This window comes from Phoca vitulina, unplaced genomic scaffold, assembly GCF_004348235.1.
Source record: "Phoca vitulina isolate PV1807 unplaced genomic scaffold, GSC_HSeal_1.0 scaffold9, whole genome shotgun sequence".
NCBI classification, from domain to species: Eukaryota; Metazoa; Chordata; class Mammalia; order Carnivora; family Phocidae; genus Phoca; species Phoca vitulina.
The window spans coordinates 51,201,842-51,225,077 of record NW_022589712.1 but is presented as its reverse complement, the minus strand read 5'-3'; the positions used below and the strand labels follow the sequence as shown (position 1 = coordinate 51,225,077).

General features: G+C 34.6%; 1 protein-coding gene and 1 pseudogene across 12 annotated transcripts in view; one reads left to right on the top strand and one right to left on the bottom strand.

The window, feature by feature from the left end:
* Positions 1-19,225, top strand: part of CEP57L1 (centrosomal protein 57 like 1) — an 80,176-nt gene extending 60,951 nt beyond the window's left edge. For 10 of the 12 annotated variants that reach the window (XM_032408105.1, XM_032408107.1, XM_032408098.1 and 7 more), the window contains 7 exons: positions 2,293-2,409; positions 5,840-5,917; positions 6,813-6,902; positions 10,067-10,144; positions 10,260-10,504; positions 11,512-11,656; positions 13,515-19,225. In XM_032408105.1, the coding sequence (XP_032263996.1) occupies positions 2,293-2,409; positions 5,840-5,917; positions 6,813-6,902; positions 10,067-10,144; positions 10,260-10,504; positions 11,512-11,656; positions 13,515-13,733 (972 nt within the window). In that variant the 3' untranslated portion in view covers positions 13,734-19,225. The remainder of the gene's footprint in view (positions 1-2,292; positions 2,410-5,839; positions 5,918-6,812; positions 6,903-10,066; positions 10,145-10,259; positions 10,505-11,511; positions 11,657-13,514) is intronic. The other 2 variants (XM_032408104.1, XM_032408106.1) reach the window with 2 other exon arrangements.
* On the bottom strand, positions 8,047-9,085 carry LOC116634605 (annotated as a pseudogene).
* Positions 19,226-23,236: the final 4,011 nt, after the last annotated feature.

Here is a 23,236-nt window from a genome sequence, read left to right as displayed (position 1 = left end):
ATATTTCCTGCTCTCTCCCCACTTCCCGACAGGGCAACTACTATTCTGATTTATTTTACTTAGAGTTTTTGCCTGTCCTAGAACTTTATATATTTGGATCATAGAAAATGTACTCTCTTGTTTAGCATAAAGTTTTTTTAGATTAATCCATGTTGTATCAATAGTTTTTTTTACTTTTTATTGCTGTATATAATTTTATTATACAGATATGCCACGATTTGTTTATTTGTTTTTCATAAAATTAGTTGGGAAGAATCTTTCTTCTGTTTTCTGAAAGATTAGCATTATTTCTTCCTTAAGTGTGTGATAGAATTCAAATTTGATAGAAGCTATCTGGGACTGTAGTTTTCTTTGTGGACTGTTTTAGATTACGAATTCATTTTTTTTAACAGGTGTAGGCTACTTGGATTTTGTTTCTTTTTGTGTCTTTAGAGATGTCCCCCTTTCATTTCTGATACAGCTAATTTATAATTTTCCTCTTTTTAAAATTATTCCTCTACCTATCACTTTTATCAATTTTATTGATTTTTTCAAAAAAGCACCTTTTTTATTTTTAAATTTTTTTATTATTTCCTACTTAATTTATTTCTACTTTATTATTTCTTTCCTTCTACTTATATAGGGTTTAATTTGCTTTTCTCCCCCTAGCTTTGTATGTTGGAAGTTCAGATTATTGATGTTAAAACTTTTATTCTTTCTTTTAAATGTTGCATTTAATGATGAAAGCTATCAAGTTCCTTATAAACTGCTTTACCTGCATCCCACAGATTTTGATATTTTGTATTTTCATTATCTTTCAGCTAAAAATATTTTCTAACTTCTCTAGTGATTTCTTTTTAAATTTTATTGACTTTTCCTCGTCCTCTGTTACTTCTCTCCTCCTCCTTCTTTTTAGTAGCTGCTGTACAGGTTAAAATATGTATTTTTAACTTACCACACCCTGCCATGAATTAGTATTAAAACATTTCAATATAATGTACCATCCTCACTATAGTATGCTTCCACTTGTCTCCCTTTGTGCTACAACTTCCATACATTTAATTCTGTATTGTTGTAAAACCCACAAGACATCATAATTATTTCTGCTTTAAAGGTTAATTATCCTTTAAAGAAAACTTAAATAAGATGAAATATGTATCTATTCCCATTTTTACCATTTCCAATGTTTCTTATTTCTTTGTGTAGATTTGATTTTATGTCTGGTGTCATTTCCTTCAGGCCAAAGTACTTCCTTTACAAGTATGCTGGGAATTCTCTTAGCATACATTTTTCTGGAAAAGTCCTTATTTCACCATTATTGGGGAAGGATATTTTCAATGCATATAAAATTCTGGTTGACAGGTTTTTTCTCTCAGCACATTAAAGATGTGGTCAAAGTTGTCTTCTGGATTTAATAGTTTCTAATGAGAATTCTTATCTTCATTCTCCTGCGCATAACGTATCATCATTTCTCAGGCTGCTTTTAAGGTTTTCCCTTTATCACTGGTTTTCAACAATTTGATAATGTTGTGCCCAAATGTGAGTTTTTTTGTATTTATTCTGCCTTTTTAAAATTTATTATTATTATTCTTGAATCTGTCAGTTAATATTTTTCATCAAATTTGGAACATTTTTAGCCATTATCCTTCAAATAATTATTCTTGTCTGACCTCCCTCTTCTCTCCGTCTGTAACGCCATTTGAATGTCAGACCACAGGTCACCAAGACTGTTTATTGATTGTTTCAGTTTTTTGTTTTTTAATAGACTTTATTCTTTAGAGCAGTATTAAGTTTATAGAAAATTGAGCAGATAGTACAGAGAGTTCTCATATACTTCCTGCCCCCTCACAGTTGTCTCTATTATTAACACATTGCATTAGTGTGGTAATAAATACATTACAAAACTGTGTATAGATATGAAAATATATGTATAACTTTCCTTTTCTCCAGTTTCTCTGTATGCTTTATTCCTCTCATAGTTGCTTTTCTATATTATAATTAGAGGATAAGACAGTGTGTAGGTTTGGTCACCTTACAAATAACAGTTTATTTAATACAGGCTTCACTGATGATGTTTTCTTTAGTAGAAATGTTATATAAACATGCATAGAAGAGTTTGTTCCATTGATAAATATAGCTCATCTTTTTTTATAATTTGATTTTCTTGTTTTTTATTCATAAGCACCTAAAGCATACACATGTATATACATGTTTCTTATGACAGATTTATTGTGCTTTAATTCTCAGAAATTGTATTATTTTTGATCATTGGCATCACTTGCCAAATTCAGGTTTTGTTTTTATCCTTTCCAGGCCCAGCTTCAAAGGGAAAAAGAACAAGATCATAGGAAGCTGCAAGCAAAACTTGAAAAACTTGATGTCTTAGAAAAAGAATGTTTTAAACTTACAACCACTCAGAAAACTGCTGAGGTAAGCTTCCACTTATTTTTTGAAGTGATGATGCCAGGAATAAATCTTTAGTGTTAAGCATTATTGGCCCTATATATGAATATACAGTAAATCTGATTTATAAAACTTCTTTAACAGCTCTTAGTAATCCAGATATGAATTTCTGCCTATGGAGATTAAAATTAATGTATTCTGTCATGGCACGAATGAGCTTGCCTTTTGATGTAAAATTGTAATTTTGGCTTCTTCTGAAATGGCAGAACATTTTCATTTGTCAGATAACTTGCCTAAAGGAAATTGAAGATTGTCTTTCACCACTTGTAGTTAAGTCTATCCTCAGTCCTCCTGAAATGCCCTTTCCTTTTTCCAACCAAATTTTATCCATTTCATAGGACTTTCTCCAGGTCCTGCTTCCTCTATGAAGCCTTCCTTGAGTTCTCCAACACTCAGGGAGCTCTCCCTTTGAAATGGTACTGTCCTCAAATTCTGAACCATACCATGGATATAAGATAAAATACTTATATGTATAAGTATATACATGGTCTGAGTCAAATTATGCTCATTGTTTTGTTGTTTGTTTCATGTATGTTACTATTGTTTCCTTAAGTACAGTATAAGCTCTTAAATAACAAGGAACATATCTTATGTTTCTTTTTTTTTTTCATTTTTTTACAAATTGAGATAAAATTGACATAGAACATTGTATTAGTTTCAGGTGTACAACATAATGATTTGATATTTGTATTTTTTTGATATTTGTATATTTTACAAAATGATCACCACAGTAAGTCTAGTTAATATCCATCGCCATATGTTGTTACACAATTGTTTTTCTTTTTTTTTTAAGTTTTTATTTAAATTCCAGTTAGGGCACCTGGGTGGCTCAGTGGATTGAGTGTACAACTCTTGGTTTCAGCTCAGGTCATGATCTCAGGGTCATGTGATCGAGCCCTGTATTGGGCTCAGAGCTCAGTGGGGAGTCTGGTTGGAATTCTCTTTCTCTCTCTCCCTCCCCACCCCTCCCCCTGCTCTCACTCTCTCTCTCAAATAAATAAATCTTAAAAATAAATAGAGATTATGCTAAGTGAAATAAGTCAAGCAGAGAAAGTCAATTATCATATGGTTTCACTTATTTGTGGAACATAAGGAATAGCATGGAGGACATTAGGAGAAGGAAGGGAAAAATAAAGGGGGGGAATTAGAGGAGGAGATGAACCATGAGAGACTATGGACTCCGGGAAACAAACTGAGGGTTTTAGAGGGGGAAGGGGTGAGGGGGTGTGTTTGGCCCAGTTATGGGTATTAAAGAATTGCATGGAGCACTGGGTGTTTTACACAAACAATGAATCATGGAACACTACATCAAAAACTAACGATGTACTGTATGGTGACTAACATAACATACATACATACATACATACATACATACATAAATGAATAAATTCCAGTTAACATACAGTGTAATATTAGTCTCATGTGTATAATATAGTGATTCAACAGTTCCATGCATCATCTGGTGCTCATCACAACAAATGCACTCCTTAATCCCCATCACCTATTTAACTCATCCCCCCACCCACCTCCCTTCTGGTAACCATCAGTTTTTTCTCTATAGTTAAGAGTCTGTTTCTTGATTTGTCTCTCTCTCTCTTTTTCCCCTTTGCTCATTTGTCTCTTAAATTCCACATATGAGTGAAATCATATGGTATTTGTGTTGCTCTGGCTGACTTATTTTGCTTAGCATTATACTCTCTAGTGAAATTTCAGCTTTTTCTGCCTTGCAAAGTAAGGTTGGAAGTCACCCATCTACTTTTCTGTCTTGCAAAAATCGTTGCCACCTTTTCTCACGTTACCTTCTAGTGTATTTGTCCTTTGGTATTTAAAACTTTCTTATTCTATCCATGTCATTGCAAATGGCAAGATTTCATTCTTTTTTATGGCCAAGTAATGGTTCATTGAATAAATAGATATATTTATATATATTTTTATATCTACATACATATATATATACATACATATATCTACATATATACATATATACATATATATATCTACATACATATATATATACATATAAATATATAAATACATATATATACATACATATATATAAATATATAAATATATCCATATACATGGATATATATATACACACATCTTTATCTGTTCATCAGTCGATGGATACTTGAGCTGTTTCCAGAGTTTGGCTATTGTAGATAATATTGCTATAAACACCAGGGTGCATGTATTCCTTTAAATTAGTATTTTTGTTTCCTTTGGGTAAATACCTAGTTGTGTGATTGCTGGATCGTAGGGTACTTCTATTTTAAACTTTTTGAGGAACTTCAAAACTGATTTCCACAGTGGCTACACCAGTTTGTATTCCCACCAACAGTGCACAAGGGTTCCCCTTTCTCGCCATCCCCATCCTCGCCAACATCTGTTGTTTCTTATGTTGTTGATTTTAGCCATTTTGACAGGTATGAAGTGATATCTCATTGTAGTTTTGATTTGTGTATCCCTGATGATCAGTGATGTTGAGCATCATTTCATGTGTCTGTTGGCCATCAGGATGTCTTCTTTGGAAAAATGTCTACCCATGTCTTCTGCCCATTTTTCAATTGGATTATTTGTTTTGGGGGTGTTGAGTTTCATAAGTTCCTTATATTATTTTGGATACTAACCCTTTATCAGATATGTCATTTGGAAATATTTTCTTTCATTCTGTAGGTTGCCTTTTAGTTTTGTTGATTGTTTCCTTCACCATGCAGAAGCTTTTTATTTTGATTTAGTCTATATCTTATGTTTCTTTTTTTTTTAAGATTTTATTTATTTATTTGACAGAGAGAGACACAGAGAGAGGAACACAAGCAGGGGGAGTGGGAGAGGTAGAAGCAGGCTTCCCATGGAGCAAGGAGCCCAATGTAGGGCTCGATCCCAGGACCCTGAGATCATGACCTGAGCCGAAGGCAGACGCTTAACGACTGAGCCACCCATGCGCCCCTATATCTTATATTTCTAATATGTCTTCCTCTCCCTTCCCTCCTCCAACAGCTGTACCCTTAATAATATGCACACAGTAGACATTTATTGTGATTTGTCTGTGTTTTGAATGAAACATTAAGACCCAAGACTATGATCATTTGACCTTCTAGATTTAATATCCCCCAAAATTTCATCATTACGGTTTTGTTGCTAGAAGTTAATAATGTCTTTGCATGCACATTCTTTGCTTTCCCTTTGTTCTTCTTATATGTAATAGCAGGTAAAGAAGCATAGGAAGAAAGCCAAGAAAAATCGTAGCATCTTTTGCCATTTCTTTTTCTTACTTTCTGCTTTAGCTTGCTGAACTACTAAGAATCAAGACTCGAAGACTCTATGTGGAAAAAGAACAAAGACTATTTGGCTCTAGTTTTTATATAATAATCCCAGTTTTTTTGTTCTTTTGCAGGACAAGATTAAACATTTAGAGGAAAAACTTAAGGAAGAAGAACATCAGCGTAAGCTATTTCAAGACAAAGCATCTGAAGTAATTAGAGCATTATATCATTATCACAATAAACCATATATATTTTATTATAATTTGTTTTAATTATCTGTAGGCTATATTTTAGACCATAATTTCTGCTTCCTAGCTTGTTAGTTTTGGTCTCTTTTTGCTATAATAATGAGATTCTCAATAAGTCAGCCAGTATATTTATATACTTGGATGCACTGCCAAAAGAAGTCTTGTAGTCTTTTGAAATTCTGACATATATGTGTATGAAATAATTCCTGATCTAGATTGTTTTCAGTTTGATTGATATGTATGTATTAAATAATGCATTCTCTTATAAACAGAAAATGATTGCAATTACCAATAGACTTAGTGGGGCTTTCACATACAAAAAACAGTATTTAGGGTTTTCTTTTTTTTAAGATTTTATTTATTTATTTCAGAGAGAGAGAGTGAGAGAGAGAGCATGAGAGGTGGGAGGGAGGAGCAGACTCCCTGCTGAGCAGGGAGCCTGATGTGGGACTCGATCCCATGACCTTGGGATCATGACCTGAGCCGAAGGTAGACACTTAACCTTAACGGACTGAGCCACCCAGGCACCCTGGGGTTTTCTTTTCTTCCTCAAAAAGCACTTTTTAAAAAAGATTTTGTTTATTTATCTTAGAGAGAGAGAGAGAGAGCATGAGTGGGAGGAGGGGGCGGAGACAGAGAATCTCAAGCAGGCTCAGTACTGAGCACAGAGCCTGACATGGTGCTCGATCTCATGACCCTGAGGATCATGACCTAAGCCAGGCACTCAACCAACTGAGCCACCCAGGCGCCCCAAGCATTTTTGTCTTCATAAACTGAGACCTGATTTCTTATTATAATGTTTTTGAAGAAGCTTGTTAAAAATCAGTTGCATAAAGCTTTTTCTTTAATATTATAGCTTCAAACTGGACTTGAAATCAATAGAATTTTAATGTCTTCAGTATCAAATCCAAAACACTGCAAGGAGAAGAAGAAGAAGTCTTTGAAGGTATGCAGATACTTTATTCTTATTTGCTAATGCTTATTTCTTTACTCTTTTAATATTTATACCTATCCATTTCCAAAAAGAATTTAGAGAGATTTATAATAAAAGACATGCAATAATGCTATGAAATGCGGATAAAAACATAAGTTGAATGCTGATGGTTTTAGGTTTGAGGATAGAAAATTCCATAAAATCCAGGTTAAAAAAAGTATCAGCAGTTGAGCACAAAAACTAATTTTGAGTTTACTTGACAACCAAAGCAAAAAGGACCACATGACAGTCAGTATATTTGTGAAATAACAATAAGCATGCCAATTTTTCTAGAAAGATAGACATTTTCCTAGTACTAAACTCTTTTTTTTTCGATTTGTGCAACTTTATTGCAAGAAAAATATATGTTATTAGCAGAGCTCTTAGTTGATCACTTATCCATCGACAACTTGCATCATTTGTACATTAAACAGTGTATTGAAGATAGATTAACTATGAGCTCCAAGCCTTCTAATAATTTAAATTTAAATGAAAATTAAAAAAATATTTGAGACCCTGTTTTGGAATGCAAAGGGTATTTGACTTCCAGTTTCCATTCTCTGTAGAACAAGAACATATCATTCCTTTATTAACATGCATAAAATACATCATAGATTCTGTTCTGCTGATGCTATAAATTAACACCAATTCTCCAGTCATATCAGTTATGAGCATAAAGTGTATCACGTAACTCAGATCTCTCTCAGTGGAAGGCTTAAGAAAGAATGGATGCTTGAATAATGTCGCTTCCTTTGATGTGACAACTGAGCATCCATCTCCGTCCCCCTCAGATGATTTCTTCAGCATGTTAGAGCAGTGAGGAATGGTTTTAGTCTCATAACCAAGTTAGAGTGAAGACATTGGCCACATAATACACATGCTCCATTTTTTAAAAAATTCTGAATCTTGGGGTGCCTGGGTGTCTCAGTCGGTTGAGCATCAGACTCTTGATTTCATCTCAGGTCGTGATCTCAGGGTCGTGGAATGGAGCCCCGCGTTGGGTTCAGCGCTTGGTACAGTCTGCTTGAGATTCTCTCCCTCTCCCTCTGCACACCCCCCTCTAAAATAAATAAATAAATAAAATCTTTTTAAAAAATTCTGAATCTTGGGCAACTATACTTTTATAAATACCTTGTAGTTTTTAAAAGCAGTTATTGTCCAAAACTGGAAGAAGTTAAGTCTTTGTCAGATGAACGTGTGAATGAATGGAGGGAAATAAACAAAAAATAAAATTTTATTTTAGTTTGATAAGGGAGCAGCAGTCTGGTAAGAAAATTAAAAAAGGAACAGTAATTTAAATTTTATTCCAGCTATAATGCAGGTTATTCTGACCTTACAGTAGCATCACATGACATACTTCTGAGTCCATTTCCAAGATACTCTGTTGTACTTATCTCTGTCTGTTTTATAGACCTGTGCAATCTCTGGCACTAGGGGGTCACATAGCAGTGAAAAAATGGATAAAAGAATTATAGAAAAAGTTAAAGCAACAGATCACTATGATCTTAGAATATCAAGGCAAATGCTACCATTACTGTTAATATTTGGCAGATAAATTCTTGTTGTAAATGCAGCCTCAGGTGGTTTGAAGTAGACTATATGAAAATGAATCGTCAAAAATAATACACCACCTTGATGTGGGCTGCCATTAGGTTCCATAATTGTGGCTTGCTAATGAAAGGTATCATCCCCAACTGGACCTGCAAAATATTGTGCTGGAGGGTTATGGGCCAAATCACTAAGTTCCTTTTTAATCCATTTCAGTGCCATGACCTGTGCTTTTCATCTGGCTCCTCACTTTCTCAGTGTGTGCTCAAAGGCTGCACAGGGAAGGACTGTCTCTTCGCCTCACACCAGCTCTGCCAGACACAGGCACAGAGGGTCAGGGCCTCCCTCAAGCTACCCCTAGTACTAAACTCTTATAGAAATGTATTCTGCAATATTTTGTAAAAGAGACACTAAATGACACAACAGATGATAACAACACAATAGATCCTAGAAGCAGTTTTTTATAACTTAAGGTTACCAGACCTTCTCTGTTAGAATGACAGTAGTATTTATCTATCAGTTCAGATCTTGGGAACACAGAAACTCCTTAGATCGGAAAAGTAGTAATTACACACAGTTGAAAACTTAAATACTATCAGTAAATACAGTGAAAAGGGGCACCTGGGTGGCTCAGTTGTTAAGTGTCTGCCTTCGGCTCAGGTCATGATCCCAGGGTCCTGGGATCGAGCCCCGCATCGGGCTCCCTGCTCAGCGGGAAGCCTGCTTCTCCCTCTCCCACTCTCCCTGCTTGTGTTCCCCCTCTCGCTTTGTCTCTCTCTGTCAAAAAAAAAAAAAAAAAAGTGAAAAATCAGTAACAACAACTCTGCAGATCAAAATAAATCCAAATCTAAAGCAAGGCCTTTAAGAATTCATAAGTGGCATTATTCTTAAGACTGAGAAGAAAAAAGATACCTATATATCTTGCTACTTCTTCTGATAAAGAATGAAAGTACTTACATACTCATTTGGTCCAGCTCATCTTGCTTTACTATCAGTGATTAAGCTGTAGTACATCCATAATATGAAATACTACACAGAAATAAAAGAATGTGTTGGTATTTGCTGGATCCTGTTGAAGGAGATTTGGATTCATTTCATTTTTTACTATCACAAATAAAGCTGTTATGAACATTTGTGTGTAGGTTTTTGTGTGAACATTGGTTTTCATTTCCCTGGGATAAATGTCCAAGAGTGTAATTGCTGAATCATCATATGTACTTACCATATAAGTTCATGTTTAGTTTTACAAGAAACTGTCAAATTATTTTGTATTCCTACAAACCATGCATGAGTGATCTGGCTTCTCCACCTCTTTGTCAGCATTTGGTATTGTCACTGTTCTTTATTTTGGCCATTCGGATAGGTATATAGTGATATTTCATTGTAACTTGCATTTTCCTAATGGCTAATGATGTTGCAGATCTTTTTATGTGTTTATTGCCACCTATATGACCTCTTCAGTGAAATGTCTACCCACATTTTTTTGCTTGTTTTCTAATCAGATTGTTTACTGTTGAATTTTGAGACTTCTTCATATCATAAATGTCTTTTAAAACAATTTTTGTTTACGTTTTTTGGTCAATATTTAGAAAACTAGATGTTTAAAGGGAGGACCACCTCAGCAAATTCATTCAAAGTTTGGATCACTGCCTGCTGTGGCTGAGAAGGTGAGAAAGGAAAAATGAAGATACTTGTTCAGACACACTCCTGCCTTGTTGTAAGTGCAATTTAAATGCCATGAGTCATTTGAAATTGTTCTTAGCTATTTCTTTTCCCCTAAAGTCTGCCAGTGCAAACTATCCTGTGGATGCAAGTATGCAAAGCCTCCTGCAGTTGATGCAACATTATGGGCCACATAACTGTCAGAAACTTACTGAAGTTACTGAGCCTCGATGTCTCTACAAGCCTACTAGAACAACTTCCCAGGGTAAAGCTGAACCTTCTGACTCAAAAAATTCCATTTCTATTGGTGACAATTTGTCTGAACTTTTGATGGCAATGCAGGATGAGCTGGACCAAATGAGTATGTAAGTATTTTCATTCTTTATCAGAACTAGTAAGATATATAGGTATCTTTTTTTCTTCTGTCCTAAGAACAATGCCACTCATGAATTCTTAAAGGCCTTGCTTAGATTTGGATTTATTTTGATCTGCAGAGTTGTTTTCACTGATATTTCACTGTATTTATTGATAGTATTTAAGTTTTCAACTGTGTGTAATTACTACTTTTCCGATCTAAGGAGTTTCTGTGTTCCCAAGATCTGACCTGATAGACAAATACTACTGTCATTCTAACAGATACAGTCTGGTGACCTTAAATTATAACTCACAAATGCTTTTATAAGAAAGATTCTCCTTTTGTTTTTTATAATCTTTTTGATTAAGTGAAATTTCATTAGACAAGTAGGAAATTCTTTGTTTTAAACTCTGGCTGGTCTGCATTATAAGTTTTGAAGCATCCATAGTAAATAAGATTCTGAGTGGGATACATATTTTAAGCCCCAAGTTTAAATATATATTCAACAAAAATTCCAGAAAATATGAGATTTGGGTAGCCAACTAGTTGAACTAGGACATCTGTAGAAGATACAGCTGGTTCTCTTAACAGTATTCCTTAAAGTGGGCTATCACCAAATAGAGATTTCTTGGGCAAATATTTTTATAGGTGCAGTTCTTCCCAGACACCCTATATTAAGAATTCCAAAGTTGGAACTAAAAAGAGTCCTTTAATGCTTTTAGCTAAGGACATCAGAATATTTTATTACATTTAGCTATGAACATCAAGAATTCAGACTTTATTTTAAGGTTTTTTAAGACTCTAAGTCTAAGATATTTCTAAATTTATCTAATCTCAAATCATAAGAGCCTTTTATATTTACCATAGATTAATTAGATAACTGTACATAAAGAGACTGTCTTTGAAAATTAATATTTAAGTGACAAAAATTTATGATTGAACAGAATATTATTTAATTCTATCAAAGATATATAGTATAAACCGTAACAGTGCTTGATACTTGCTTTTCTTTCATAGGGAGCATGAGGAACTACTGAATCAAATGAAGGAAACTGAAAGTCATTCGGTCTGTGAAGACATAGAATGTGAACTAGAACATTTAGTCAAGAAAATGGAAATTAAAGGAGAACAAATTTCCAAACTGTTGAAACATCAAGACAATGTAAGAAGGCTTTAGTAAAAGATTTTAATAAAAAGATATATCTAGAGTCAGTGTTATATCTCTGTATGATCTTTCAAATTTAAGGTCTGTATGTGTGGCTTAGTGAAAAGATGACAGGAGTCCCTTAGGCCTGTTATAGAGCCATCTGTCCCACTGGAATAACATTGCCTCCTACATAACTCTCCAAGATAATGTAAAGTAAGAGGAACAAGAAAGTTTAGTTATGTATTCGGAAATGGCCTTGGGAAAATTTTGAGGTAGACAGCCTTCCTGGTTACCCTTTTAACATTCTTTCCCTTTATCTCTCCCACCCCTAATCCTTTAATGAAGCCCCTTATGTTGACAGGCCTCTAGTTCAGTACCATACATAAACCTGGCTCCTCAAGCAGTACTGTAATGCTAAAACTACTATTTCTACTTTCCCAGAACAAGCTATGCTGTGTTCTATTCCCTGGGGACCTGTGCTTAGCTGGCTATAGTGTGGTGGTAAGGGGGACTCTCTCGTTGCATGTGAATTCTTAATAACTAAGAATCACATAACAATTTTAATATTTTAACAGAAGAATCATGGAATATTATAATATTTTATTCCAAGACAATGATTCCATAGGTTGAATTATTAGCACTATTACACTGCTAGAGCAGAAGGCAGAGGGAGTCTTTCCAGGAACCTTCAAATCACATCATGTAGCTATCTGCCTATGGAATAATCAGCATTCATATAAGTTGGTGATATATTAACCTCACAATAAAGCCTTCCCCACTTTTATAGGAAAGTAATAAAGGATTCAGAATTTTACTGCCTTTATTCTTCTGTGACCAATAAAGAGAAAAAGAGGAAATGAAACTTTTGAAGCAAATATTTTCACTTTACTGGCTTTTAAGGCTCTAGTAAGTAAATTTTTTTGTATGATTGTGTTAGGGTGAAGATTATTTAACTTATACACTTTCTTAGAATTGCATAGGAGAAATTTGAAGGGAATAGAGAAATTTTCAGCCATATTTTTAATGCACATAAATTATATTTTGAAAAATATTATTTATGTTCTATAATAGCCATAGCAGTATAAATTTTCAAGCATTTTATCATGATAAATTTAATCTCTGCAATTAAAATGGCCTTGGATAAATACCAGGTTCTTAGCCAATGTCTGGATCAGCTCTACAAATTAGGCCTATGCATAAGTGAAATAGACTAAGTAAGCTTGGCAGAAATGGGTTTTGGCAAGTTGATAGGTTTTATTTTGTTTAATTCTTTCTACCCAACTGTTATCAGATACTACTGAATGAAACTTTTTTTTTGTATTGGCATTCAGTAGTACTTTAAATTCAGGAATACTTTTCAGTAAAATATATATATACACATTCAACTCTATAAATTCAGTGCTCATTCCTAGCACCAGATCTTTGCTTTTCTGTTAATACCACCTGAAAGGTCCTTTTTCTCTTGTCTCTATTCTTCAGTTTTTACTCATTTCATATCCTTTATAAATCTTCCTCTCAGCTTTTCATTGATCTTCTCAGCCCACATTAATCTTGTCCTGCTTTAGTCTTCTCAAATAAACACCTTTTGTCCTACTCAGAGTTATCCCAGCCTAAATTATTCTCTAGTTGTCACGTATATGCTTTTCTTTCACTAATAAGAGCAATAAGCTTTATGAGAGCAAGGATTGTTTTATTCATGATATTTTTACCTAACTAGCATGGAGTTAGGCATATAACAGGTATTCAATAAATAAAGACTTAATGAACTTTTTAAATTTCATGTAATCTTTATAACATCAATCCAATCCATCTATTTTAGGGTATGCTTTTAGTATCTTTTTTTACTAAAATGTTAGATGTTTTTTCTTTCCAGGTCCGTAAACTGCAGCAAAAAGTTCAAAACTCAAAGATGAGTGAAGCTTCGGGTATTCAGCGAGAAGACAGCAACCTTAAAGGATCAAAGAACATAAAAAATAGTCCCAGAAAATGTTTGCTAACTAACTCTCTTCAGAAGAACAGCAATTTTCATCCAGTACAAGTCCATAATCTTCAAATGAAATTGAGAAGAGATGATATCATGTGGGAACAGTAACACAATAGTAAAACTGTCACCTTAAATGAACTCTGTCAGTGAGATCTTGAATTGTCTAAAGTGGTTTTAATATACCTTTATGAAATTCTGAATTATGTTTCTAGTCCCTATAAAGTGTCAAGTTGTAGTATTATTAAATTAATGCCTAATGACCTCCTAAGAGTCAAAATAAATGACTGCATTTTCTCTCTTACTGACTGAAATACCTAATATGTTCATGTTTTAGACACATTGTTCACTTTGCAGATCTCTTAAGCTAAGTCTAAGAAATTATAGTGGATTGGTGATATTTAAAATTGAGTTAAATTTTGAGATGCAAGTACCATTCCACTTTTTCATTTAGTAGGCTTGTAACCTTAAGAACCAATGTAAAATGAACACAGTAATGAAAAGTCTTTTACCTTTCATGGTGCTTCCTCCCTATCTTATTTTGGAGCTATGAAATGTTTTTCTTTTTTGGAAATTTAAGAGCTCTGTAAAGAGGCCTTTAGCCCGAGTTTTTATGTGACAATTTCAAATAGGAACTCGTAGTTACTTAATTTTTAGATGACAGTAACTCAAGTACAGAAGCCTTTTTCTGCAATTCCTGTTCTCTTTTACAAATCCAGGGCTGCTTTTTAACATGAGTGACTTATCTTATTCCTTTATAACTAAAACTTTTGATGAGTTTTAGTCTTTGCATTATATATATATTCATCAGTATAAATTGAGAATGTGAATATCCAGTACCCACTTTTATAGCAAAGTATAGGAAAAATAAATTGGACATCTTATTATTACCTATCCCGTAAAAATTCAGAGGAATATGATACTTTTTAAAATATTTTTAAATCAGTGACATCATAAGCAATTTCTTTGTTTATGTATACTTTATAATAAATTTACACTTGTTGACCTATCTTTTAAGAAACCTATGGAAACTGGTATGACTCTTTTGAACTTTTTTGGTTTTTCACTGAAATCCTTTGGGGCAACTAGAGAATTGAAGTCCTCAACTGAAGTAGAAATAGAAGACTGACAGAAAAGGCATAGTAGAAGGGAGGAACTCAGAAGCTAGGGTAGCAGTTTAAGAGATGGTGATTCCAAAGGGACAGAGTTGGAAGTATATTTATCTACAGCTGGGGGAGTAATCAAGCTACAGGTATGAAGGAATTTTCAGGGCAAGATCTGGTGGAGCTAGGAAAAGCAATTATGTTAAAGACAATTCTCCTAGGAAAATCCCCAACAGTATGTAGGAGAAAGGTACGGTAATTGTGGAACTTCTGGTGAGGGAAGAAGAAAACTGTGATTCATTCTCACTGAGAGAAGAGATGTTATGTTAGAGGACCTTTCCAAACCTGAAGTAGGGAAATGACTGAAAATGGGCAGATGGATACTTGGAATTATCCTTGAAAGTAACTTACGATAGAGATGAAAGATTCTCTCTGGTTTAAGTACTGCTTGTGTCCTTCACCCACTCTTATTCCCTCTCCTTCTACAGCTTCTTCAGCCCCAGAGATGTTGCACAGAGCGCTTCATCTAAATTCATTTTCATCACCTTACCTACTTTTCAACTTTGCCTTTCCTCCTCAAGAATGTGAGTGCTGTAGTTTAAACTTAGCAAAAAACTCACCAGGACCATATTGCAGCCTGATATCCTTTTGGGCCTTTGTTTTCTATGCATTTAGGAAGGTGGCTGACTATATTTAGTTTATCAGTAGTGAAGTCATTACCTGCAAAAATGTATTGCTAAAACAAAAAGTCATTTTAGGAAAGTGAATATTTCAGTTAAGAATTGAGAATTTTCTTGGAAGATCGGAGTAGTATAGGAGAAAAACCATAAGACTTCAGAATTAGGAGACTTGGGTTCAAATTGTGACTCCACCCTTTAGTAGCTTGGACAATCAAATAACTTCGGAGCCTCCATTTCTTATTTGTTAAGTAGGGATTATATTGTTACCTACCTCAAAGCGTTGTTGTGAGGAGTAAATGAAATAACACGTCAAAGCACCCAGCAGAAGGGTTGGCATTGAGTAAAAACTCAATAAATGTTAAATCTGACTGCCTTCCCCCACCAAAAGTTGTCAGAGAACCTGAGTTTGCATGGGTTAAAGCCTGAAAGCAAGAACTGAAATGTATTCTTCGTAAAAATGGGAATATTCTAATTACTTGGGTTTGGTTTTTTGGGTTGTTGTTTTGTTTTTTGTTTTTTGCCTGTGTGTCTGGGAGGAAATTGTTTTGGCTTATTCCCTAGTTCAGGTTTCTCATGAGGCGGGGGAAAGAGTATGGTCTTACCATGGTGCAGAAATACACAGTCACACACAGCAACTTGGTTTAGAGTCAGTTTTGGTTGTTGGGTAACAGTTAGTATGGAGAGACACTAAAGAATTGTCTCTTGTTACTCCATCACAGCTACTGAACTAAAAACGTGTGCTGCTCACAGACTGCTGCTTGCCAGAGCCTTTGACTCCTCAGGGGGTGGAGCAAATGATTTCCTTCCTGGACAGGGGCAATCTGTGGTCAGTGTACACGAGTTGCTGTAGCAACCCCGCAGCTGTGCTCTGCCTAGCAGAAACTCGGTAGGATGTCATTGACTTGTTCACTCCAGTGAAAAACAGGTTTGTTTGTTTTTTATTTAATCAGAAATTGAAAAAATGAAATTGGAACTTTCTAGCCAAGACCGGTCTCAACTTTGATTTAACTGTGAAACTAGAAAGTTTGAGTGTTTAAAACAGCAGGTATTGTGAGTACTCTAATTTTGGAAATTGCAGTTGGAATCTTGAATTAACCATACCTGTGTGGGTCATTGGCAACCTAGCCATTCTTATTAGGTGATAGCCGAAGATAGGAGGGTTGGAGGGAAATGTTCAGTTTTCTGCAGTATAAGATTAAAGGAGATACTTAAAATAGTGAGCTCAGTGAATGGTGATGGTGTACTTAAAGGTTTTTGAGATTTTTAGATAGCCTTTCTCCTTTAAAAATACAATTTTAACTCTGAAGGAGTAGTCTTAATCTGTGATAAGACATCAAAAAAATTAAATTAAAATTTGACTTGCAGTGTGGTGAGAAACTAAGGGGAAAAGTCTGGTTGGTTATGCATATTGAAAGCAGTGCTCACTATGGCCAAAAATGTACCAGCTGCCGTTGTTGGTGTAGAGTAAATAGTGAAACACCTAATGGGGTTTCCTGGAAATCTGTTCAGCTGTAACTAAAGCTGTATGTACTGAGAACATTTAATTGTATATGAAGTTTAGATAAGTACAAGCTGACTCCCAGATGTATAACAAGACAAACCTCTCTATGGCATAATAGCATCTGTGGGAGGGGGGAGGGGAAACTCAATATGGGTGCCATGGCACCTTTTGATTAAAATGAAATAAGGATAAATAAAAATAATATTGACTGTCATCGATGTAAAACTAAATTTATTTCTTGGTAATTAAATAGACCTTGCCAACGCCTCAGCCTTTTTCTTCATAATCTATAAGCTTATTTTCATGTAAATTTCCTCTTTTAATTCCTTTTTTATACTTTGTTATATAAGGAGAATTAGGCATAACAAAATTGTAAAGTTTAAAGTTTTAAAATCTTGTCTAGGGCAGAATTTGTGTTTATTGTAGTTGTGAATTAGTCATTTAAAGAATAAGGTGGATTTTTTTTTCCTGGTGGGATTTTTTGGGAGTGTTCTCCTTATTGATATAGAGTCATTGAATTCTCATTTGGTACAAGATCCTACTAGATGCCATAGGCAATTATTAGAATTATAAATTAGCACCCCCCAAAGAAATTTATTTTTTATTATATATGCATGGTCCATTGGGTGCCTATGTGCATTAACAGTTTCAGCAGAAAATAACAGAGAAGCAAATTGATCTCTTGTTACTTTATGCTCTGAGGCAGTTTTTTGACAATCTCAGTTCAGCAGTCTACAATGTTAATGACCAGTTTAGCAGTCTACAATGTTGGGAGACTGGATCCAGTTGTGGTTAGAGGAGGGATGTTAGGAATTAAGAATTATCTGTCCAAAAAAAGATAAAAAGTTCTGTGAAATAATCAGCTTTCCATCTGATTATCTTTTAAAATAAGAGTGAAGTTATCCATTATACTCTCGGCCCAGGTTTTTCCTCCATAGATATTGCTTATCCATCTTTCCCTCATTCTTCAGGTCTCAATGTAGTGCTTCCTCTAGGAAGCCCTCTGTAAGTCTCCCCTTCATACCCCTCCCTCTTCTCCCAAATCTGGCTTCACTGCCACTTCTAGGTATTTCTCCTATCTTTGCACTTAGTACACTTTCTTGTTATCGCTTGTTTGTCTTTCCTATAGACTGAAAGCTCCCTAAGGGCAAGATCCTTTCTTGCTCACCACTGTAGCCAGCACCCAGCACAATACCTAGCCCATAAGTAGTAGCCCTCTCAATAAATATTTGATAATTAGTGTCATGAAGTTATGTTTACCTTCTTTGGTGGTCTCATCTGAGTAAGCATATTGGCTCACGTACTGCTGTTTTAGGCACCAGTTCAGTTGTGCAGCTGTTTCATCTTTCAAGGGTATGTGACCAAATTTTACATAATCCCTGGTTAAAATATGCCCGTATTTTATTGTTTGTTTGTTTGGGGGTAAAGATAAAAGGCACTCAGAATGATGCTTGCTTTGATTTTATGATGCGAAGAGGAAGAGGTTAGAGAGCCAAGGTAGTTCTTTATTTGTATATGGTATGTTGGGACTTGTTCAGTCAGCAAGTATTTCTTGATCTCTAATCAAGTATTTGTTATCTCTAAGATACTGTGCTAGATGCTATGGGAGATTCAAAGCCAAAGTATGCGTGGATTCTCTCTTCAAGTTGCTTATAGTCTGATGAGAGGGGACAAAAATATAACAGAAGGAAGAAAACAGTAGGTGACATAGAGGTATAATGACCATCCCAGAGAAGATGCTTAAATATTTGTCCACTAAATTTTTGTTCTTCATCTGTTGATAGATAAAGTTGACCTATTTGTATTTCTTCATTCTCTTTCTTGATATATGTAGCTTTCATTTGCTTTTTCACCTGGTGGCAGTATTGGTCTAGGATTCGTAAGTCTTGTTGATTGAAGATACCAGTTCACTTAGCATAAATTTCAAACAAGTGTCCATATAACCATGTATCAAGGCATGAATAGAAAAAATGGGTATGAAATGCCTAAGTAAAATGGGAAGGGAGTAGAGAACGAGGAGGGTAAAAAAATCAAGCAATAATGACTTAGACTAAAACAGAAAAATAGTACTTTTACAGAAAAGTTGTATTCTAGAGACCAATTATTGACCTGTACAGAATTATGCAAATGATCACAACTCACTTTTCTTATGAATTTAAGCCATTCAATTTCCTCACACTTCAGCTTCCTCATTGGTTGGACGAAGTCAGTGTTTTTCAAACTGCAGGTCATATCCTATTAATGGATTGTGAAATACATTTAGTGGGTCACTATGAACATTTTTAAAATAATTAGAATAGCAGGGCACCTGGGTGGCTCAGTCATTAGGCATCTGCCTTCGGCTCAGGTCATGATCCCAGGGTCCTGGGATCTAGCCCTGCATCAGGCTCCCTGCTCAGCGGGAGACCTGATTCTCCCTCTTCCACTCCCCCTGCTTGTGTTCCCTCTCTTACTGTGTCTCTCTCTGTCAAATAAATAAATAAGATCTTTAAAAAAAAATACTAGAATAGCATTGAAAATATCAGGGTGCATCACACAGAGAAGGTAGTCAGTGTTTTTGTGAAACTCTGTGAATACTGGATTATAATTTAAAATGTAGTCCTAAATGTTATTTAAGGAAGAAAAAGTTGGCTCATAATAAATGTTTAAAGGGAATGAATTTGAAAGATGTGGAGGAAAGAAAGCCAGTTTAAAATAGGAATACTCCCAAATCTCCTATATGGCTTGTGACAATCTACTCTTTATCCCAGTAATACTATTACAAATCTGTTTTATATATTTTACAGGTAGAAGTCCCATTTTAATACCATTAGATTTCCTTGTCTATAGAATACTCTTTCCAAACACTAACCAACCTATATTAGAGAAATGTCACTTTTCTCATGTGGGCACAAATAAATGTATTCAACATGAATCCCTTAACAAATGACCTCATTATTCCTCATCCATTGTTGCTATCTAGTCACTGCCGCTGCATGGAATCTAACCAAGTATGGGCCTTATGGTTAGGAAACAAATTTGTTCTGCAGGCGCTTAAGACAGTTTTAAAATTCATAAAGAGAGGAGATTTGCAAGAAAAAAACTGTATGCATGTCTTGAATCTGAAATGAGCAAAGATTTATCATTGACAAACCCGAGCATCAACATTCAATACATACAAAAAATTAAAAATCTGATACGTTACCAATGTGGCACTTTTTAAAATCATGAGCCCTATACCTAAGAGAATATTTTTAAATGAGTGAGTAGGTGGAATATATAATAAATACCTTACCTGAAAAGTAGCTTCATTAAATAAAGTACTACTAAGGGGCTACATTTCTGTGACTTTTGATATCCTCCTCAGTGTATTTCTTTGTAGCCATATCAGCTCTGAATTATGGTCAGAACATAGGAAGAAGTGCCATAGGGAAGTAAACATTGGAATCATGTTCATTATAATGGGATTCTACCCACTTGTAAAAGTTTATTCACTATAAATTATTAAAGTTGCTTAAATAAAGAGATCTTAGTCTTTATGAAAGGAGGATGTGACCAGACCTTCTAGTCATAGCTAAAATAATATACTTTTGACCTAATTTTACTTAGCCTGATTAAGTAAATTTTAGGATAACTTCACAAAAACTTTGGAAGGCATTTTTTGGTTAGTTTTCTTTAAAGTTAAATGTACATTGACTTGGATGGTATTTCTTAGAAAAATCTATTACTGAACTAGTACAGAATGTGAATCATTTCTTGTCTGAAATAAAAGATTGATGTTTACAGGGCAGTTGTCTGGAATCTTCTTGCTGAACTGGAAAGTATTTCACTTCTCTTCACTGTAGGTCCTTTTAACTTTACAAATGTGTTATTTAAAACATAAATCATATTGGTACACAGGAAGCCCATTTAAAATTAAATTGAAAAACACTCCTGAGGATTCCATGGATTATTTATGGTTTTATAGTTTATAATTTCTAGCAAAAGAAAAAAATATGTTTAATACTTTAAAAATATCTTTTCATAAATAGCCAAATCTAAAATATGTAATGATATGAGAGAATAGTGCTATTAATATCTTAACTATTAAATGCTTGAACACAACATAAAAGCATTATTATCTTTTGCTTTCCCAAAAATAAACTAAGCTACAAATTTGAAGCTAGGGAATTCAGTACCAGAGTTAAAAGAAATTATTTTCAAGTTCAGAAATTTCTTTTACTTTAATCTCAAAAGTCACTGGTATTTTAAAAACTTATTCTATGATTTTTATGTATATAACTTCTCTGTTCGATAAACTTGGAAGAGTTTATATCAGTTATTATATACCTTGATTCTCTCTTATGGTATGATTTAAATGCTGGGCACCTAAGCTACATTTTCAGATAGGGTACTTTTCTTTTTGTTCGTTTACAGCATAGGTCTCAAGCAGATGGAGGGCTGTGCCTTTGGTATTTGGGTAGGATATTTGCCTGTGATTTCAAATTCTCAGAGCCACTTCCTAACATTCCTATGGATGTTCCACACAAAGTAGAGTTTCTCTTAACCAGTCTACTAAAATGCTATTGATTCAAACTACCACCTACTGAAATAAAACTTAAAACCACTTAGAGACTAAAGCATTTAGAAAAGAGAAGGAGCTTATTATGCAAAGAAAATCTGCAAGGGAATCAAGCTTTAGAAAGACAGCCTTAACAAATTAAAAATATGACATACATTTAAAGGAAAAAAAGCAACCTACAAACTTATCAGGGTCACCAAGTTTGCATTTAGTCTCTTCAAGGTGGAAAATAGCACTTTTTTTCATATAATTGCCATATCCAAAAAGGTCATCGCATATCTTCAGATATCAATATTTCCAAAATCAGAGATATAGTTGTTTTAATTAGAGAGTAACTTACAGGAAAGACTCAAAATTTCATTTACTTTAGGAGCAGGAACCAGACAGGGTAACTGTTCGCTGATGTTACTTTATCTTAGGGTTTTAAAGTGTGTTTGCAGGGATTCCCCAAGATCACCTTTGTGTTCAGTGATTCACTAAAATGACACACAGAACTTAGAAAAGCTGTAATACTCACAGTTATGGTTTATTATAGCAAAAGGTTACAGACTTAAATAAGCAACTGAAAAAGGGACATAAGGCCAAGTCCAGGAAACACCAGGCATGAGCTTCCAGTTGTTCTCTTCCAGTGAAGTCATGCAGACAGCACTTAATTCTGGCAATTATGTGTGATGATACGCTTGCAGTATTGCCAAGCAGGGAAGCTCCTCTGAGCTTCAGTGTCCAGGTTCTTCCCTGTGGACCGATCACACAAGTATGGCTTACTGCCCATATGGCTGACCTTCAGTCTCCAGCCCCTCTACCGGTCAAGCTGATACTGTATGGCCCAAGGCCATGGTGGATCATAAGTCACATTGTTAGCATAGACTATCTGGCAGGGCCTGAGGCCCCTAGGTAAACAAAAACATTATCAGACAGGATATTCCAAGGGTTTAGAGGTCATCTCTTAGGAGCTGAGTAAAGACCAAACCTTTCTTTGGAATGTGAAAGGTTTGCACAACTTGGGCATGCTGTGTTGACCCTCTACTGTACAGTGTTGTTTCATTTTGTTTTCGGACTGTGGGATGTGATGTACATTGCTTACACATCTGGTTAAGGTATAAATTTTGCCTTCAAATTTCCTTTTAAGCCTGGCTTTGACCACATAAATATGCCCAGTGATTTTATGATGTAGTAGTATTACTTTGATGATTTGTTTTATTTGGTTAGTTTTATTATATGAATGTGATAAAAGGTGATGCTTAATGCACAGAGACCTCCTTATAATCTGATTAGTGAAATTAGAGACATGTGATACTAAAATTAGAGACATGTGATACTTTGGAGGCTTTGTAAAGTCTTTAAGGTTGTCATTGCTTTATGTGTAGGGTATTGCTGTTATCGGCTCATATACCAAGATTGGGAACCAAGAGCCATTCGGTTCACCTCAGTCAAGTTGCTTGGACCTTGTTGTTTAGTAATGGGCTTGCCATATCTAATTTAATTAGATTTAGGGCACAGACACAGACACAAAAGCAATTTTTAAATTACTGTTTGATAGGAAGAAGAACAAATTTTTATTGAACTTAACGCAAAATATCTACATGGCTATCAAAAGTAAGAAACCTCAGTAAAAGCGTTTTGTGTAATATTTAACCATTTTTACCATTTTGTGGTACATATTTATATGTCATTTTCTCCAGAATCATTATTTATATGTTTTCCTGACAACATATTACTTATAAATTATATTAAGAATTTTCAAAGAATTATTTTTCTGGAATTCCAAAGGGTTGGAACATAATACCATT